The 19,778-nt window shown below is 43.3% G+C and overlaps 1 protein-coding gene across 4 annotated transcripts in view; it reads left to right on the top strand.

Moving 5' to 3' along the window:
- Positions 1 to 19,778, top strand: part of LOC140477008 (D-serine dehydratase) — a 67,279-nt gene that overhangs the window by 37,164 nt on the left and 10,337 nt on the right. For all 4 annotated transcript variants that reach the window (XM_072570090.1, XM_072570086.1, XM_072570087.1 and 1 more), the window contains exons 5-7: positions 13,598 to 13,719; positions 15,445 to 15,634; positions 19,187 to 19,292. In XM_072570090.1, the coding sequence (XP_072426191.1) occupies positions 13,598 to 13,719; positions 15,445 to 15,634; positions 19,187 to 19,292 (418 nt within the window). The remainder of the gene's footprint in view (positions 1 to 13,597; positions 13,720 to 15,444; positions 15,635 to 19,186; positions 19,293 to 19,778) is intronic.

Here is a 19,778-nt window from a genome sequence, read left to right as displayed (position 1 = left end):
GGTTGAAACACATGGACTCCTATCACTGGTATGCTCTGCATGCACTGATCTATATGTTGTTCCAGTCCATGAGATAACAAACCTGTCAGTAGGAAACCAAAGATTCCAAACCACAATGTCAATCTTATACATTCTTGTACAGCTGAGTAGTGCAGATTCACCAAGTTACATCAGATGACAACCAGCTCAAGATTTTCATCAAACAGTGGCCTGAATGCAGTCAACAGGTCCCCAAGTTAATCTGTTCTGATCAATCACTGATAAACTAGAACTCTCCAAGAATGCAATCTTCAAAAGCAATCAAGTTTAACTCTGAAAGCTCTACATTAAGACATGCTGAACCATTTAAACATAGGCTATCTGAGAAAAGGAAAAATTCAAGAATCCCTATATTGCCAGTATTCATAAGGACATCAATCTATCTATCAAGTTGTGTAAAAAATATCAATATTTTGTTATGTGCTCATAGGGTGTGGCTTTTGCTGGCTGGGCCTCATTGCTGCTTGAACTGAGTGTCATGGTAGTACCAATTCAGAAGGCAATTAAGAGTCAACCACATTGCTGTAGGTCTGGAGTCACATATAGGCCACATCATGTAAGGATGATAGATTTTCTTCCCTAAAGGACATCAGTGAACCAGGTGGGTTTTATGACAATTGACAGTGGGTACACGATTGCCATTAGGCAAGATTTTTTATCATTCCAAATTTTTATTGAATTCATGGAATTTGAACCACATTAGCCTAGGATTCTGGATTACTAGACAAGTGACATTACATTATGCTATGTCTCCCTCAAAATCCCTCAACTTCAACAATCAAGAGAACCTCTTACTCAGAAGAGATTCCTTCTGAGTCATTGTGCAAGATTGCTATTGATATTTTCCTTGTCCAAGTACACAATTACACTATGGTGGTGGACTATTCCATGAAATTCCTTTTTACAAGACAAAATTGTTATGCATTTTTGAACAGAGGGTCACTTTAAGAGCCCAAACATGTGACCTAAGGGTGACATCATCAACCATTCTGGGCAGGCAAGCAGCTCTTTCTAACCTCTTTGCCTATAGCCTGAACACCTCCGTAATAAAGCTTCGTTTGTTTAATGATTTGCTTTTCTGGTTTGTTTTGGACCTTAACACAAAAAAAAACTGGTGATAAGGGGAAAAACTGCTTTGAGATCCACCAAATCAATCCAATGATTGGTCAAGAAAAAGGAATCATGGTCCTTACTGCAGATCTTGGTGGCACTTTGATTAAAAGAAGAAAAAAAATCTAAGACACTAGCGCTATGTCAAAGTAAGCACAGTAGGCAAAAAAAACTGAATTCACCACAGGGAAGAGGTGAACAATGCAAAGGAACATAGCGAATAATGGGTATCCTACATGGAGGGAAATGTCTTGAAGTAGTAGTGTGGACTCGGAAGGAAACAGGCAGCCTGAGGAATACCTTGTTTCAAACAGGAAGAAGTAAGGCAGTGCTAAACCTTTTGTGATACATTATACTACACAGCCCTTCCTATTTAAAAATGGCAGGAAATAGGATGAAAATACAGAGCTGGAAATCCTACCAGAGAGATTCCATTTGTTCAAGCTAACAAAATTGAAGCAGGAATAGTCAGCCCTCTGTTCCTGTGTATTATGGGGAAATAACCTTTAACCCTGAGGAATCTGGTACACTAAGAGAAGCTGGGTTCCGAAACCTAGAAAGAAACAGCAGAAATCCTACAGAACCATTTTTCACTAAAAGATTGCTGAAAGGTTCAGATTCTACAAATGCAACCAAGGTTCATAACAATCTTAAAGAACTTAGCAGAATACTGTGAATTTGGAGAAAACTGAAACAAGGCTGTAAGAGACAGGTCGAGTGTGTGGCTTAACATGTGAAGCAATGTTAAGAGATTACTGACAGAAAGGAACCTAGATTTAAAGAAGTCTAGACTTAAAGTCTAGCAATCTTGATGCAACTAGCAGCCAAGGAAGTTCAACAGCTAAGCTCAAACATGAAAGTTCACAAATTCGCAGCTGAGAGATGATCACCAACAACTACCATCAGTGAGGGAAAACAGGTGAAAGAGCAGCAGATTGCGGATATAAAGAAGCTGTGTGCAGAAACTATAGAAGAAAAATCACATTGAATGGGTGTGTTGAGATTAAATCTTGAACAAGACATAGAAAAAGTACAAAAACCAAAGAGTAGGAAAAATAATCTACAAAAGGAGCATGAGAAAATTCCAGACTCAATCTAAAAGGGAGTTATTATTAAACGTACTAGCCTTTGCTGGTCACACCGTAAGAATTGAGGTGGACATCAGGAAGGCAATTTCATTGATGCCTGAAAGTGGTTAACAGAAGCAGCTCAGTCAGTTTGCACTGCAAGCCTCAAAAATTGTACTAAGAATATCCACTAATGAAATATTTTAAGCTGCATCATGATACATGAAATGACAATATGTGACATTCTAGTATCGAGGTACTCTCAGGGTCTCTGTGTCATGCAGTCAATGTATGCCAGCTATATGTGTGTAACATGCAATAACATCAATAGCACAGAAGTCAGACTATCTGTATAAGTCTGTGGTATTATCCACTTATAAATAGTTAGTGTTGTTAGTAAGCGCCCTGATATTTGACTCAATGAGCCCTTGACCATCTGTTTCTATTGCATGGCTTGACATATAGAAAACCACAAATTACATCACTTAACTGTGAAGCACAAGCTCTGGGTTTGAGCCCATTCCCATGATTCGATGGTCAAAGAAGGCACATTTGTGGTGTGCAACAAAGATCACTTATCAGCTTTCATCTCCTTTCATAGGTTCCTGACAGGTGGTAAGAGTGGGAAAGTCTCCTGGCCAGCCAAAACTGTGTGGTAGTTATGATATGACAGCCTCTTCACATTAGAGGACTCCATTGCAAGCAGCACCCAGGACACGGGGTACATCAGGACCCAGTAATATGACCTAGGCCTCTAGGGAGCCTGCTGTACTGGCATCAGGCATGGGTCCCCTGTATTCAGTTCTGGTATAGGCCCCTATACCCAGGTCAGAAGTTAGAGTCAGGGGCAAGGCCAGTGTGCTTCATTCAGAGATAGGGCCTGGGGTTGGAGCAGGACCCAAGTTTCTGTCCCTGGTTGGCAAGTGCCTTGCTTCTTTCAAATGACTACCACAGTGGTCAAGAACCATACAGATCCATCAGTTTAATCTTTGATGTGATCAGGTCAAGAGGTGTACGCTGAACTCTTTAACAAGGGTTATGGCGATAAATCAGCAAAATTGAGTTGAGGATTGTCAGATCAGTCATGATCTCATTGAAAGGTGGAGCAGACTGGATGGGCAATATGGCCTATTTCTACTCCTATGTTTTAGAGTTTTATATAGATCAGAAATTATTCCCCTGTTACTTACAGCATCTCTTGTAGCGTGATGCATCATAGGAAGTGCATCTGGCTTTAAATAATGCAGACAAACTTTTAGTGGTGCTGGACTTGATCAAACATTTGGCTCCTATTAAGGCATTTAGTGCTGGACTGCAGGCTAGTATAATTTAAAAGAACAGGCCGTTTGAAGTTTCCATGCTCTTTACAATAGCAGAAAGCAGTGTGGATTAATCCTTCATCACAAACATCATGCTGGCCTGCAGGGCTATTGAATTTTGCCCTTTAAGAATAGTACAGCACAGAAGGAGGCCGTTTGGTCCATAGAATCTGCACCCGTTTTCAAAGATCAATCCCTGTTTTTTCCTCATATTACTGTCATTTATTCTCCTTCAGATATTGATCCAAATCCCATTTGAAGGTTGCTGGTGTATCCACCACCCTATTAGGCACTGCATTCCAAATCCCAACCACTTATTGCATTAAAAGGTTAACATTGTGTTTCTTTTGGTAACTATTTTTGGTTTACTATTTTTCACATGTATGGCTAGCATCTCTAAGATGCCTGAGATTGTGGAGGAGGCAAATTCACTGCTGACATTTAAAAGTGGATCATTATCTAACAGATTTTTAAAAATTACCAAGGAGTAGCAGCAGTGAATTACTCTTGCAGAAAGCTGGCAGAAACATTAAAGACTTTTAAGCTGCGACCATTCTAGTCTTCCAATTCTCTGATTGGCAAAGGTCAGCGTGGTGTTTTAACACCAAATCTAGAACATCTGGAGCATTTTTCCTCGTAAAGTTTATCCAGCGAATATCTTATATGCTCTTTTTGTAAAATTCATTAATGTCAATTTTTTTGCAGCTTTTGAAAGTAGAATAGTTCATCTCTTTGCTCCTTTATTTGTGGGTTTGTAACTTTGCTGCCTATCTCTTTAATTAATCAATTATTTATTATCCACTCTTTGTTTCTTTCCCTCAACTTAAGTTTCCTTCATTTCCCCCTCTCAGATTCCAAGGTAGCGGGAGGTACATCCACTGGGTTTTCCCCGGTGGACCTCAGTGTAAGATTTGGCCCCCATTGGAATATACTGTCTAATTCTGGTTGGCAAAAAACCCAGAAGTCACCTGAGGTTAGCCTTTATAATGCATATGTATTCTGAAAGTTTATATGAATGTACAAATGCACCAAGCAGGAGTAGGCCGCTCATTCTTTAGAGCCTATTCCACCTTTCAATAAGATAGTGGCTGATCTGATTACTCCATATATCTGCCTACAACAGATAACCTACCATGCCTTGCTTCTCAAAAATCTAGCTCGGGCTTAAAACAATTCAGGGTCTTCCACTTTGAGGAATAAATTCCAAGGACTCATATGCCCTGTGCTAAGATTCCATCTTAAATGGGTGGGCCCTTACTTTTAAATAGTGACCACCTAGTTCTAGATTCTCTAACAAAAGAAAATACCCTGTCCTCATATATCCTGTCATATGTTTCAATTAAGTTTATACGTCACTAAACTCCCCCAGATACAAGCCTAGCCTAGTCAACTAAACCTTTTCCTGATCTGCTTTCAATCTATTTACACCCAATCTTAAACAAGGAGTCCAACTCTGTACTAAATGCTCCAGATATGCTGGGATTCAAGATTGCAGCTGTCTGAACAGTCTGCTGTGTTGGGCTCTGTGCCATACCCCAGGCAAGGTGGGCTCCTACAACTCCTACCCCACTCCCCATTCCCATCGACCACTTCTGAGGAAAGTTTGTAATGTAAAGTAGGTAGAATACCTAGATCCCTTTCAAATGAAGATTTGACAGATCTGGAGCTGAAATGAAGACATCCAAGGGAAAGGGAGAAAGGGGAACACAGCAAGCAGGGCACTCTCCTACTATGTCGGGCACACCTGCAGCTGTTACCTCAACTCCCACGGCGGTGCCCTTACTTTCAGTGGAGCAACAGTATCTATGCACGGAGTTCACAAAACGCCATGAAAAAATTGAGGGAGCGCTGGAACCAATTACTGCCATACTGACAAAGCATGAGCAGGAGATCTGGGCTTTGGATCAGTATGTAGAAGCGGTGGAACAGAGGACTACAGCCTCAGAGACCATGACGGAGAGCTCTGAGGGGGATCCAAACCTTGGAAGGCCAGGTTCGGGCCTTGCAGGAACAAGTAGACGACCTCGAAAATTGAGGTTGGAGAAAAAAATCTACGTATCGTGGGCTAACTGAAGAAGGTGGAAAACTTGCTGATTATCTCGAGAGTTGGCGTCTGGCTGGAGATTGAGTCGGGCTGGGTGAGTGTGAAGCTGGCCTACCAGATCGTGCTGCATAGGTCCGGGCTGGTTCAGTTCCTCTCCTGGTCCTAGTGCAACTCCAGCACAATAAGGAAAAGCAATTAATAATAGAAACAGCCAGAAGACTTGGAGGAGATCCACAGGCTTTGGCTTCTAAAGGTTTGAGGATAATGCTTTTTCATGACTTTTCTGGGGTCATAATTAAGAAAAGGAAGACCTTTGATGATGTAAAGAAAAAAATTAAGAGATTTAAACATTCAATATTCTCTGAGGGGCCCAGCAGTGCTACATTTCAATTATGGGAGAACTGTCTACAACTTTGACTTGGCGGAAAAAGTAAATGAATTTTTGAACTCGCTGAAATGATAGACTTTGGCCGAGGGGAAAGGAGGAACAGATGCATGTGGACAATGGCATAATATTACTTTTTTTTAACCTTCCATCTCTTTGTTCTTTTCCCTTTTGGGGTCTCAGGCCTTATAGGGTTGGTATTGCTTTGGTGTAAAATCTGGAATGTTTTATATTATATCTGTTTGGTGGCTATTAGTTATTGTATTTTTCTATTTTGCTGGGGTAGGGGTGGTTATTCCTTTCATGTAAAGATGTGTGGGGTTGCGATATGGAGGGGGAGGGATAGGCATCCATTGTTAACTTGTAGGAGTGTAAATAATATGTATTTTTTTTCCCATTGCTTGGGTTTGGGGCATGGTCTTAACTGGTTGTGAGGTTGGGAGTGAGTGCCTCCTATAGTCATAGAGATGTACAGCACAGAAACATACCCTTCGGTCCAAGTCATCCATGCCGACCAGATGTCCCAACCCAATCTAGTCCCACCTGCCAACACCCAGCCCATATCCCTCCAAACCCTTCCTATTCATATACCCATCCAAATGCCTTTTAAATGTTGCAATTGTACTAGCCTCCACTACTTCGTCTGGTAGCTCATTCCACCCTCTGCGTGAAAACGTTGCCCCTTAGGTCTCTTTTATATCTTACCCATCTCACTGTAAACCTATGCCCTCTTGTTCTGGACGCCGTGTTCCAGGAAAAAGGCCCCCTCTATTTATCCTATCCATGCCCCTCATGATTTTAGAAACCACTATAAGGTGACTCCTCAGCTTCCGATGCTCCAGGGAAGACAGTCCCAGCCTATTCAGCCTCTCCCTGGAGCTCAAATCCTCCAACCCTGGCAACATCTTTGTAGATCTTTTCTGAACCCTTTCAAGTTTCACAACATCTTTCTGACAGGAAGGAGATCAGAATTGCATGCAATATTCCAACAGTGGCCTAACCAATGTCCTGTACAGCTGCAACATGACCTCCCAACTCCTGTAATCAATACTCTGACCAATAAAGGAAAGCATACCAAACACTTTCTTTATCCTTTCCACCTGCGACTCTACTTTCAAGGAGCTATGAACCTGCACTGCAAGGTCTCTTTGTTCAGCAACACTCCCTAGGGCCTTACCATTAAGTGTATAAGTCCTGCTAAGATTTGCTTTCCCAGAATGCAGCACCTTGCATTTATCTAAATTAAATTCCATCTGTTCTCTGGAGATTTATGTTTTTTGTGTTTATTTGTTTAAATTAAGAGTAGAGGTTAGTTTTTTTTAGTTTTAGTAGTGTTTGTAGGAATAGTCTTTAGATTTGATAAAGTCTGTGCTTTTTCTACTCATCGCACATTGAATGGGCTTCTTTCTCTTGGGGGACCTCAGGCTGTAGTGTGCGGTCATGGCTAGCGATCTGTTCAGGTGGTGCACCTGGAATATAAAGGGGAGCCATTCCCCCATTAAAAGGAAAAAGGTACTTTCAAATCTTAGGAAGGAAAGGATTGACATTGCGATGATGTAAGAGTCACATTTGACTGATGGGGAGCATCTGAAGTTCAGCAGGGAGATACGATAGGGTATTCTTCTCCTCCTTCAATTCCAAAAGCAGAGGAGTGGCCATACTGGTGCAAAGGAACCTCCCATTTCAGGTGATAGACCAAATTAAGGATGAGTATGGATGGTTCATCATTCTCAAGGCATTGATACACAGAGAAGAGTATGGCATCCTGAACGTTTACTGTCCCCCGGCGCATCCTCTCAAATTTCTAGTTGATGCAGTCTCTAAATTAATGGCTCTTGGGGTGCGCCATATGATTGTAGGAGGAGACTTTAATTGTCTCATGGACCCTGGGTTAAACAGGATGCCAAGAGGGCTGTTGGGTACACCTAGGCAATCTACACAGTTAGTGAACTTGTGTGAGGAGTTGGGGCTAGTGGATGTGTGGTGGTGCCTCCTCCCTAATGGGAGGGATTTTACCTATTACTCCAACCCGCACAAGTGCCACACAAGAATTGATATGCTATTTGTTCCGTCTGTTTGTTTGGACTTGGTGTTGTCCAGGAAGAAAAGTGCTCCATAGTCCATTGTGTATATCAGGGAGAGAACTGGCAATGTCACTCGTGAACTAAGGAAGATCAATGCCAGATTCTGGGAATTCGATGCAGAGTTATACCGGTTGGAGGGCTGTGGGGATGGAATAGCGAGAATGGAATCCTTTTTTGAAAACCTGTTTTGCACCTCCCTGGTATAAACACAGATCAGGCCTCCCTTTTAAATGCGCCTCTGATGATACAGGAGGTGCAAAAGGGAGCTCCAAGGTGATAAGGCAACCAGTCCAGATGGGTTCCCAAGTGAATTTTACAAGGAGTTCGTACACATGTTAGGTGAACCACTGCTGGAGATGTAACAGTCATTCGTATAGCCAGGACTGCCTTCCGCCCTCTCTTAGGGACGCTAATATCTCCCTTATCTTAAAGAAAGGGAAAGACCCCGAGGATTGTGCATCGTATAGACCCATTCGTTGTTGAATGTGGATGTTAAAATCCTATCAAAGATATTGGCACTGAAGTTGGAAGAGATGTTCCCCGTTATTATAAAAGTGGACCAGACGGATTTTATCAAGCTTCACAGCTCCTCCAACAATATCAGACAGGTATTGAATATGGTGCAAATATGTCAGCAGAGATTGATTCCAGGTGTGGTGGTCTCCCTGGATGCAGAAAAGGCTTTTGATCAGGTGGATTGGTCGTATCTCTTTGCTGTTCTAGATCGCTTTGGCCTGGGAGGAGCCTTCGCCAGGTGGGTGGCAGTGTTCTATAAAGACCCCAAGGCAGCGGTTATCATGAATGGGGTTAAATTGAGCAATTTTAGTGTGGGTATGGGCAGCTGACAGGTGCCGCTGTTTACCTTGCTACTTGAACCATTGTTAGAGGCTATCCGAAAGGACCCTGAAATAATGGCACCAAAGGTGGGAGTTGGGAAACACAAAATCATTCTCTATGCGGATTATGTCCTTCTGCTTTTGGCTAACTCCGAAAAGTCCATACTCTGGCTAATACAAAAAATTAAATTATTCCGCAGCTTTTTGGGAGACAGGATAAATTTCACAAAATTGGAAGTCATGCCCATGGGAGGATTGGTGGAAGTATCAAAGTTGAGAGGACGGAATGGAGTTTCCTTTTAGATGGTCACAGAACAGTTTTCTCTATCTGGGAATTTTTATTACTCCTTACGTCTGGCAGCTGTACGGAGCTAACTTTGTGCAGCTGTTTGAGAGAATAATGCAGGACTTGCAGCAGTGGGAGGGACTGCCCATCTCATGGCTAGGCCGTATAACTTTGATTAAAATGTGTGTTCTTCCTCGGTTGTTATATCCTATGAGGATGCTCCCGTTATAGTTACCCAAACAGGTGCTGCAGAGGTTTGCGGGGTGGCTTAGATCATTTATTTGGTACCATAGGTGCCCCTAATTAAATTTACCAAGTTGTAACTACTGCAGGATATGGGCGGGGAGTGGACCTCCCCGATCTGAAGAGATACCACATAGGTGCCCTGTTGTCATATGTAGGTGAATGGTACGCAGTGACTTGAAGTCGATGTTGAGGCCTCGCAGGTGAGCTGTCCCCTCATAAACTCACAGTTTATGGATAAGCTGAGGTCTGTGGTTGAGCACTGTGAGAGCCCGATTATTACAAGTATGGTGAAAGCATGGAGGATAATGCAGCAGGGTGAGGGCAATTTGCTTAAGATTTGCCATTCACCACATTAGTGGGAGCCTCAGGATTTAGACCGGGGTCAATGAACTCCGGTTTTAGAGCATGGAAGGGTAAAGGAATCTCCTATCTAGGAGATTTATTTGAGGGAGAGGTCTTGGATGTATTTTAGCCAATTAGGTCAGAAATACAGAATCCCTAATAGGGACCTTTTCTGATATTTCCAATTTAGGGATTACATACAGAAGAAGACCACGCTGTTGACCCAGGCCTACAAGTCAGATATAGAATGAAGAATGCTCCAATGTGGGAGTGCTAGTTAGTACCATATATCATCTGCAGAGAGGGAATGCCTTGGGGGATATGGAGAGACTCCATGAGATTTGGAGTCAGGAGTTAGGGGAAGAAATCTCATTGGAAACATGAGAGGGTATATGGGGGAATGTAAAGAAGATTTCAATATGCAATAAGAATCGACGTTTCGGGCATCAGCCCTTCTTCAGCCCTCGAAGATTTTAACCTACTGCAAATCCTCTCATATTTAATTAACCCAAATACAATTAAAGATCCTCCACAGGGCCCATATGGCACCAGAGAGGTTAGCAAAGTTTAAGAAAGGATCTTCCCCGAAATGTCCCAAATGTAAAAACCTTACTGGCACCCTTACATATTGCTATTGGTCCTGTTACAAGATCCGCGGATACTGGGGGACTATAGTGAATGAGCTGGAGAGGACCTGGGAATGGAAGTTAGAGAGGATCCAGTGTCCCTCCTTTTGGAACTACCGAATCTTCCCTCTTTGGGGAAGCACGGGAAGAGGCTATTCAATATTCCTACACAATGTGCAAGGAAGAACATCCTAATGAATTGGATATCAGAAAAACCCCCAGGTCTTGCAGGGTGGCACAGACTTGTGATGGAACACGTCCCTCAAGATTATCCGTCAAGTATGGTGCGCCATGGAACAGAGCAATTTTATAAGTCATAGCAGCCCTTTCTAAATTATATAGACATGGATCTGTTGGCGGTACTGATTAGGGCCTTTACATAGCCATGAGGGCCGTATATAGTGGTCTAGGGACCCTGGCGGTGGGAAGGCCTAGTAAAATGTATAACGGTTGTTCCCGTGGATGGGAGCCTTAATGGAGGTGCGGTGAGTGGAGTAATATAGTTCAATGTAGTGTAATTTAATTTTACTGGATTGTAATTTAATTTAATGTTATTTAATTCAATTTGAGTTTATGCTAATTTGGGTTAATTAAATATGAGAGGATTCGCAGTAGGTTAAAATCTTCGAGGGCTGAAGAAGGGCTGATGCCCGAAACGTCGATTCTCCTGCTCCTTGGATGCTGCCTGACCTGCTGCGCTTTTCCAGCAACACATTTTCATCCTTAATTAATTATGAGATGACTGTATCTTGAAGAATAGTAGTGAGTTTATTGTCAAAGTTACTGTAATATAATAATAGGATATTATTTCTACTTGCCTGTACTTTTGCACTTTTATAACATTTTTGGTTTATTTTTTGTAAAAGAACGAAAAAACTTTTCAATAAATATAGACACAAAAAACCCTCCAGATATAGTCTCACCAACGTCCTGCATAGCTGAAGCCTAACAACCCTACATTTATATTTAATTCCACTTGCAATAAATGAAACACTCTCCTAACTTTTATAATTACTGGCTGTACCTACTCACTAGGAGAAAGTGAGGACTGCAGATGCTGGAGATCAGAGCTTAAAAATGTGTTGCTGGAAAAGCGCAGCAGGTCAGGCAGCATCCAAGGAACAGGAGAATTGACATTTCGGGCATAAACCCTTCTTCAGGAATGAGGAGGGTGTGCCAAGCAGGCTAAGATAAAAGGTAGGGAGGAGGGAATTGTGGGAGGGGCATTGGAAATACGATAGGTGGAAGGAGGTTAAGGTGAGGGTGATAGGCCAGAGAGGGGGTGGGGGCGGAGAGGTCGGGAAGAAGATTGCAGGTCAAGAAGGCGGTGCTGAGTCTGAGGGTTGGGACTGAGAAAAGGTGTGGGAGGGGAAATGAGGAAGCTGGAGAAATCTGCATTCATCCCTTGTGGTTGGAGGGTTCCCAGGCGGAAGATGAGGCACTCTTCCTCCAGGCGTCGTATTGCCATGGTCTGGCGGTGGAGGAGGCCAAGGACCTGCATGTCCTTGGCGGAGTGGGAGGGGGAGTTAAAGTGTTGAGCCACGGGGCGGTTGGGTTGGTTGGTGCAGGTGTCCCAGAGGTATTCTCTGAAACGTTCCGCAAGTAGGCGGCCTGTCTCCCCAATGTCTAGGAGGCCACATCAGTGCAGTGGATGCAGTAAATGATGTGTGTAGAGGTGCAGGTGATTTCTGATGGATATGGAAGGATCCCTTGGGGCCTTGGAGGGAAATAAGGGGGGAGGTGTGGGTGCAAGTTTTGCATTTCTTGCGGTTGCATGTGAAGGTGCCGGGAGTGGGGGTTGGGTTGGTGGGGGGTGTGGATCTGACGAGGGAGTCATGGAGGGAGTGGTCTGATAGGGGTGGGGAGGGAAATATATCTTGGTGGTGGGGTACCTACTCACTACCCTTCTGTGATTCACATATTTGGGCACCCAGATCTATTTGCATCTTAGAATTCAGCAATCTCTCAACATTTAGATAATAGCATTTTTTATTCTTCCTGCTAAACTAGACAATTTCTCATGTTCCTACATTGTGCTCCATTAATTGCAATTTTGCCCACTCACTTAACCATCTGCATCCCTTTGTAGTTTCCTCATTTTCTCTCCCCAACTTACTTTCCCACCTGCCTTTGTGTCACAGCAAACTTAGCAACTATATGTTAGGTCCCTTCATTTCAAGTAGTTTGTATGAATTGTAAAAAGTTGAGGCTCCAGTATAAGTTGAATCCCTGTAGCACACTACTTCACACATTTTGCCAACAAGAAGTGACTCATTTATAACTACTTCCTGATTCCTGTTTGCCAGTTTTCTATCTATGCCAATGTGTTGCCCCTTTAATGTGAGCTTTTATTTTCCATGGCAATCTTGGATGTTACATGTCATCAAATGTCTTCTGGACAATACATCCACAGGCCTGTTGATAGTGAAGCCACAGACTGATTGGCGTGTAGTTCAGCAGGTCTTCACTGGAAGGGGCAGCGCAAATTTCTAACTATATCCCCTGAGTCTTCAACAAGACCCCTGACCCATGGATGCTGAGTCTAATTTCAGCTGACTCCCACCAGAGATCAGCTAACAGGACAAACCAGGGATAGAAACTATATCTAACCAAACCCTACCTTCTGTGGGAATATTTTGATGGGACAGCATAGAGGGATCCTTGCTCTCTTTCTCCCTTGTGCTATACCTGCTCTTCTTCCCGACCTCTCCGCCCCCACCCCCTCTCCGGCCTATCACCCTCACCTTAACCTCCTTCCATCTATCGCATTCCCAACGCCCCTCCCCCAATTCCCTTCTCCCTAACTTTTATCTTAGCCTGCTTGGCACACCCTCCTCATTCCTGAAGAAGGGCTTATGCCCGAAACGTCGATTCGCCTGCTCCTTGGATGCTGCCTGACCATTTAATGTAACAGTGCAAGATAAATGTCGACTGGAAATGTTCAAAACTTCAGAAGTGATGTTTCATGTTTCTGCAAAGCCACAAGATAAAACTTATTTTTTTAATTGGAGAGAAAGATTTACAGGTGGGAAATCTAAGATAAACAGCGATCTATCTGGAGCGATGAACAAACTATCTGTCAAAATCTAAAACGAATGAGACAGTTGACTATCACTTGGATCAGGATCTTTTGTCCTCAGACTGTTGAGGGGCCTGTTATTGGAAGTTTCTGTGTACATATTGAAGTTAAAAAATGTCATTGTCTCTTTGTAGGTTAGAAGAGGCAGGTGTGAGGTGTCCTCGCTCAAGCATTGGTTCAACACCCACCTGCAGTCACCCTATACCAGACATCGCTCGGCTCACTGAGGTCCACCCTGGAAACTACGTCTTTTATGGTGAGAACCATTTGACCATGCAAACTTGTTAAAATCTACCCCTTTAACCACATTTTAATTATCCTTTTATTATTTTCTTCAACTTATTGTCTCTTTTGTCCAACTGTGCTTCTGTGAAGTGCCTTTAGAGGTTTTTCTAAGTTAAATGTGCAATACCAATGGATATAGTTGATTGTTGCCAGGACACTGGGAGAAGTCCCTCTTCTTGAGATAAGGCTTGAAATTTCTCACTCCCGGCAAGACAGACAAACATGACTCTATCTCAGTAATGGCTGACACCTCTGACATTAGGAGAAAGTGAGGACTGCAGGTGCTGGAGATCAGAGCTTAAAAATGTGTTGCTGGAAAAGCGCAGCAGGTCAGGCAGCATCCAAGGAGCAGGCGAATCGACGTTTCGGGCATAAGCCCTTCTTCAGGAATGAGGAGGGTGTGCCAAGCAGGCTAAGATAAAAGTTAGGGAGAAGGGAATTGGGGGAGGGGCGTTGGGAATGCGATAGATGGAAGGAGGTTAAGGTGAGGGTGATAGGCCGGAGAGGGGGTGGGGGCGGAGAGGTCGGGAAGAAGATTGCAGGTCAAGAGGGTGGTGCTGAGTCCGTGGGTTGGGACTGAAGTAAGGTGGGGGGAGGGGAAATGAGGAAGCTGGAGAAATCTGCATTCATCCCTTGTGGTTGGAGGGTTCCTAGGCAGAAGATGAGGCGCTCTTCCTCCAGGCGTCGTGTTGCCATGGTCTGGCGGTGGAGGAGGCCAAGGACCTGCATGTCCTTGGCGGAGTGGGAGGGGAGTTAAAGTGTTCAGCCACGGGGTGGTTGGGTTGGTTGGTGCAGGTTCCCAGAGGTGTTCTCTGAAACGTTCCGCAAGTAGGCGGATGCAGTAAATGATGTGTGTAGAGGTGCAGCTGCACCTGATGTGGCCTCCTCTACACTGGGGAGACAGGCCGCCCACTTGCGGAACGTTTCAGAGAACACCTCTGGGACACCCGCACCAACCAACCCAACCACCCAGTGGCTAAACACTTTAACTCCCCCTCCCACTCCACCAAGGACATGCAGGTCCTTGGCCTCCTCCATCGCCAGACCATGGCAACACAACGCCTGGAGGAAGAGCGCCTCATCTTCTGCCTAGGAACCCTCCAACCACAAGAGACGAATGCAGATTTCTCCAGCTTCCTCATTTCCCCTCCCCCCACCTTATCTCAGTCCCAATCCTCGGACTCAGCACCGCTTTCTTGACCTGCAATCTTCTTCCCGACCTCTCTGCCCCCACCCCCTCTCTGGCCTATCACCCTCACCTTAACCTCTTTCCACCTATCGCATTCCCAACGTCCCTCCCCCAAGTCCCTCCTCCCTACCTTTTATCTTAGCCTGCTTGGCTCATCCTCCTCATTTCTGAAGAAGGGCTTATGCCCGAAACGTCGATTCTCCTGGTCCTTGGATGCTGCCTGACCTGCTGCACTTTTCCAGCAACACATTTTTCACCTCTGACATTAACACAAAGAGTGTCAGTATAGGTTGTAGGTTCAAGTCCTAAATGATGTTTTCACCACTATTTTTTGACAATAGTGGGATGCAGAATTAGCTTGTTGTGAGTTAACACCTTAGTCTAATTTTACATAAGGGTAATGGTATACAAAACCTCAATTATTCCCAACAGCCCTCCTGACTGTGCAAGACTCATGTTTCTCAGTCCAGATCTCTGAGTATTCATTTTTGAATCATTTTCCCCCAGATGTCCAACAGATGATGATTGGTTCCTGTCAGATGGATGACATTGCTGTGCGAGTGCTGACGAGGGTCATTGGTCACTATCCTCATCGGAATCAAATGTTGGTCGACTGTGGATGGGCGGCATTGAGCTTGGACAGTATGGGAAAACTGCCGACGGGCTACGCAATCATTGATGGTCATCCTGAGCTGAAGTAAGGAAAGCATATTCATGAAACAGTATAAGGAAGCAGATAAAAGCCGCCCTTGGTGGTTGTGCTGTTCACCCTCTGAGAGTGTCACAACTAAGTGCACTCATGTCTTGTGTGATTGTTGCCAATGTATTTCTCGTGCAGAACCTAGATTTGGTAAGGCCAAATGTAGTTCCCCGCAGACATTTATGTGTTAGTTTTAATGGTATTGTTTCTCTAGATAGCGTAATTGCACCTTAATGGATCAATGAGTAAATACACCACTCAGTATGCTACATGATTTGGAGATGCGGTGTTGGACTGGGGTGTACAAAGTTACAAATCACACAACACCAGGTTATAGTCCAACAGTATGCTACAAGCCAGCATTCTGCAGGCTTGATCCCTGTTTTATGCTGTGTTTGTTAGTCAGGAAGAGGAAAAGTGGGTGGAGCAGCTTTGATCTACAATTGCTCTTGCTAACTCAGGAAACATTCCAAGATAAGTACAGCATTGACTAAAACTTCCTGTAAACCATTCCATTAAATACTTGCAGGGTAGGTATCAGTCAGGTTAGATAAAGAGTAAAATTCCTCTTATACATAGGTAGATTTATATTTAAAAGACTCATTTTTATGACAATAAGGTATTACAAAACAGCTCACAGTCTGTGAAATATATTCAGCAGAACAATCCAATCTGGTCAGTCTAGTCTCAATCTTAATCAGCAAAGTGCTGGAAGATGTTACTCGATGCAATAATAGTTCCCTATCTCTAAGCCAGGAGGCTTGGGTTCAAGACCACTTGCATCAGCAGTGGCGTTGTAACATGTCTGATCAGCATGATTTTTTTTTAAATGGTGTTGCTATCAAGCAACAGTTCTCTGATGTTTAGTTTGGTCCCTTCCAGGATCACATGATTTCAGACCTCCCTTGGTCCGAGCCTTAACCAGAGGTGTGGTGGGAGCGTCTGCCTTTGACCTTAAGGCATTAAAGAGCTCCAGCAAACTTAAAAATCACTTAGAGAAATTAAAGGAAAAACTCCACTGGCTGGAGTCACGTCTATCTTATAGAATTGTAGTGTAGTTGTCAGGAGCAATCATCTTGGTTTATAATCCTAACATTGCTGCCACTCCATGGGTCCAATCATCTTCAACTATTTCATCCATGAACTTACTTTCATTTCAGGGACAACACTGGGGTATGTTTGCTGATGATTTCACAATGTTCTGAGCCACTCATGGCTCATCACATACCAAGGCAGCCCATGTTTATTTATCTTTATTCTTTCATAGGACGTGGACACCACTGGTAATGCCAACATGTTTTGCCAGTCCCAATTGCCCTTGAATTGAGTGACTTGCCAGGATACTTCAGAAGGCAACCACATTTCTGCAGGTCTGGATTCACATGTAGGCCAAACCAGTAAAAATGGCAGATTTCCATCCCCAAAGCACTTAAATGAATCAGATGGGGTTTTACACCAATAAATGATCATTTTCATGATCACATGGCCATATGTAACAAGATCTGGACAAAATTCAGGCTTGGACTGAGGAGTGGCAAGTAACATTTAACAACACATAAATGCCAGGAAATTACCATTTCTCACAAAAGAAACTTTATCATCACCCTTGATATCCACTTACATAACAATTTGATGAATTCCCCCACTACAGTATCTTAGTGGCTAGCATTAACCAGAAACTGAATTGAATCTGCCATATAAATACTGCAGCTCCAAGAGAAGGGTAGAAGTTTGGAATTCTGTAATAATTTGCTCACCATCTGACTCCCCAAAACCTATAATATTCTTCATTTGCCTTGCAGTTCCAACAGTACTCAAGGTGGTTGATACAATCCTACATATAGTAGCCCATTTGCTTGGAGCCCATCCACCCTTGAACATTCACTGTCTACATATAGTGGCAGCACTACAAGATGCATGCAGCAACACTCCAAGGATCTTTTGCAGTTCCTTTCAGATCTGCAACCTCTACCACATAGAAGGACCAGGGCAATAGGTTCATGGAAACATCATAACTTGTAGAATCCCCTCCAAGTCATAGTTGGAAAATATATTATTCCTTCACTGTCAGGATCCTGGAACTCCCTTCCAATGAGTAATGTCAGTGCAGTTACAATATATGAACTTGCAGTGGTTCAAGAAGGTGTCTCAATACCACCTTCTCAAAGGAAATTAGGAACAGCCAATAAATGTTGGAGTCAGCAACATTGTCGTCCCATTGACAAATTAAGAAGTCAATGTTGTAATTAAAGTAGAAAAAGTGGCAGACATTTTGTGCACAGTTAGTTTCTATAAAAAGTAATGTGGTCATGACCAGATAATTTGCTTTAGTGACATTTATTAAGGGATAAATAGTGGCTTAGACACCAGGGATACTTCCACTGCTGTTCTTGTAAGTCCTGTCATTGTATCCTTCAATTCCTCCTTCGTGCAGCTAGGATTACCTGTGACAATGCAGTACTGAGCTAATCTAGATATTTTACACTGCAGTTTCTGGAGTGAAACTTGATCCATAACCTCTAACACATGGCTGACACTGCCTCATCAAACACTCCTAGAAAAGGAGTATTGCAGGTCACTGCTGAAGTACTGTTTAAAGTGCAGTCACTGTTTTAGTAAATGAAACACCAGATTGTATATAACAAAGTGCAAATGAATACAACTGAATAATACAAATCTGTTTTGATGATGCTGGGTGATTGATAAAAATTGACCAAGACACCAGGACAGATCTTCAGCTCTTTTTTTGAAATAAGGTCATGGGTGCTTTCATTTTACATCTTAGATGGGACCTTGGTTTAAAGCTTCATTCCAGGCTTAAAGTCATTTAGGAAAATACATTCTTTCATAGAATCCATACAGTGTGGAAACAGGCCATAAGGCCCAACGTGTCCACACCGACCCTCCGAATAGTAACCCATCCAGACCCATTCCCCTACACTATTACTCTACATTTATCCCTGACTAATGCAACTAACCTACACATCCCTGAACACTATGGGCAATTTTACCAATTCATCTAACCTGCACATCTTTGGACTGTCAGAGGAAACCAGAGCACGCGGAGGACACCCAGGCAGACATGGGGAGAATGTGCAAACTCCACACAGATGGTTGCCCAAGGCTGGAATTGAACCCTGGTCCATGGTGCTGTGAGGCAACACTGCTAACCACTGAGCCATTGTACCACCAAGATCCCTTCTTGAGCAGCAGAATAAAAGAGCAAGCCATAGGTGGGGGAAAGGTTAGGATACCAGAGACGAGTCAGGTTGAACTGGAATGTACGAGATTCTCGCACTTTCCTTGTGCTGTCTAACCCAGCTTGCTACATGATCCAGACCTAGGACTGATTGTGAGGTGCCTGGCTTGTGAGTATGAATTCTACTGTAATACACTCAGTCTGGTGGTGTGGACTTTCAGGAACTTCTGAGCTCTTATTTCCATTTGTCCACGAATGTTGAAAGACTGTTGTCTAACCCAATGCATATTCCAGTTCCCAGCATTACCAGGGACCCAATCCACTGTTTATATCTTTGTTTTTCATCGCAGGTTGGTGGAAATGACGCAGGAACATGGGAAGATTGAGCCAATCTCGGGGAAGCTGGATTTTAACAAGTTCCTGCTTGGAAGCTTGATCGCAATTATTCCTTATCATGTAGGTATTTCTGTTTGAATGTGTGCAGACTTGTTTTAGAGTAACAAAGCATTGTCAAAACAGGAAGGAGCATGAACCTCAGATTCACTGATCAAGGTGATGTTTTGGTACATTGAATTTAGTTTAAACTATAAATAAATTTGCACAGTTGGAAATCAAAAGGAAAGCTCACAGCAGCCCAGTGCCTATTCCAGTGATATTTGTTTCAGTTCTAATAATTAGTTCCACAATTTGATAAGAGTTCCAGTAAGATTTTGTCGCGAAGTGTCTCAACCAGTGTCATACGGGACCAAGTATGTCCAGAAAGTGCCATACTCAGTCTCTGAGTTAATTAATCACGTTTAAATTGACAATGTAGTTGACTACAATGTATGTAAGATCAGAATAGGAAAATTAGCCATGCTTGGCACTTCTGTATGTATCTGAGAGTATTGGGTATGTGCGTGTCTGAGTGCATGTTTCCAAGAAGATGCAAATGTTTGAGAA

Source organism: Chiloscyllium punctatum, chromosome 5 (assembly GCF_047496795.1).
Source record: "Chiloscyllium punctatum isolate Juve2018m chromosome 5, sChiPun1.3, whole genome shotgun sequence".
In the NCBI taxonomy this organism is placed as follows: domain Eukaryota; kingdom Metazoa; phylum Chordata; class Chondrichthyes; order Orectolobiformes; family Hemiscylliidae; genus Chiloscyllium; species Chiloscyllium punctatum.
Note: the sequence above shows the minus strand (reverse complement) of the source record. Positions and strands in the feature narration are given on the sequence as shown.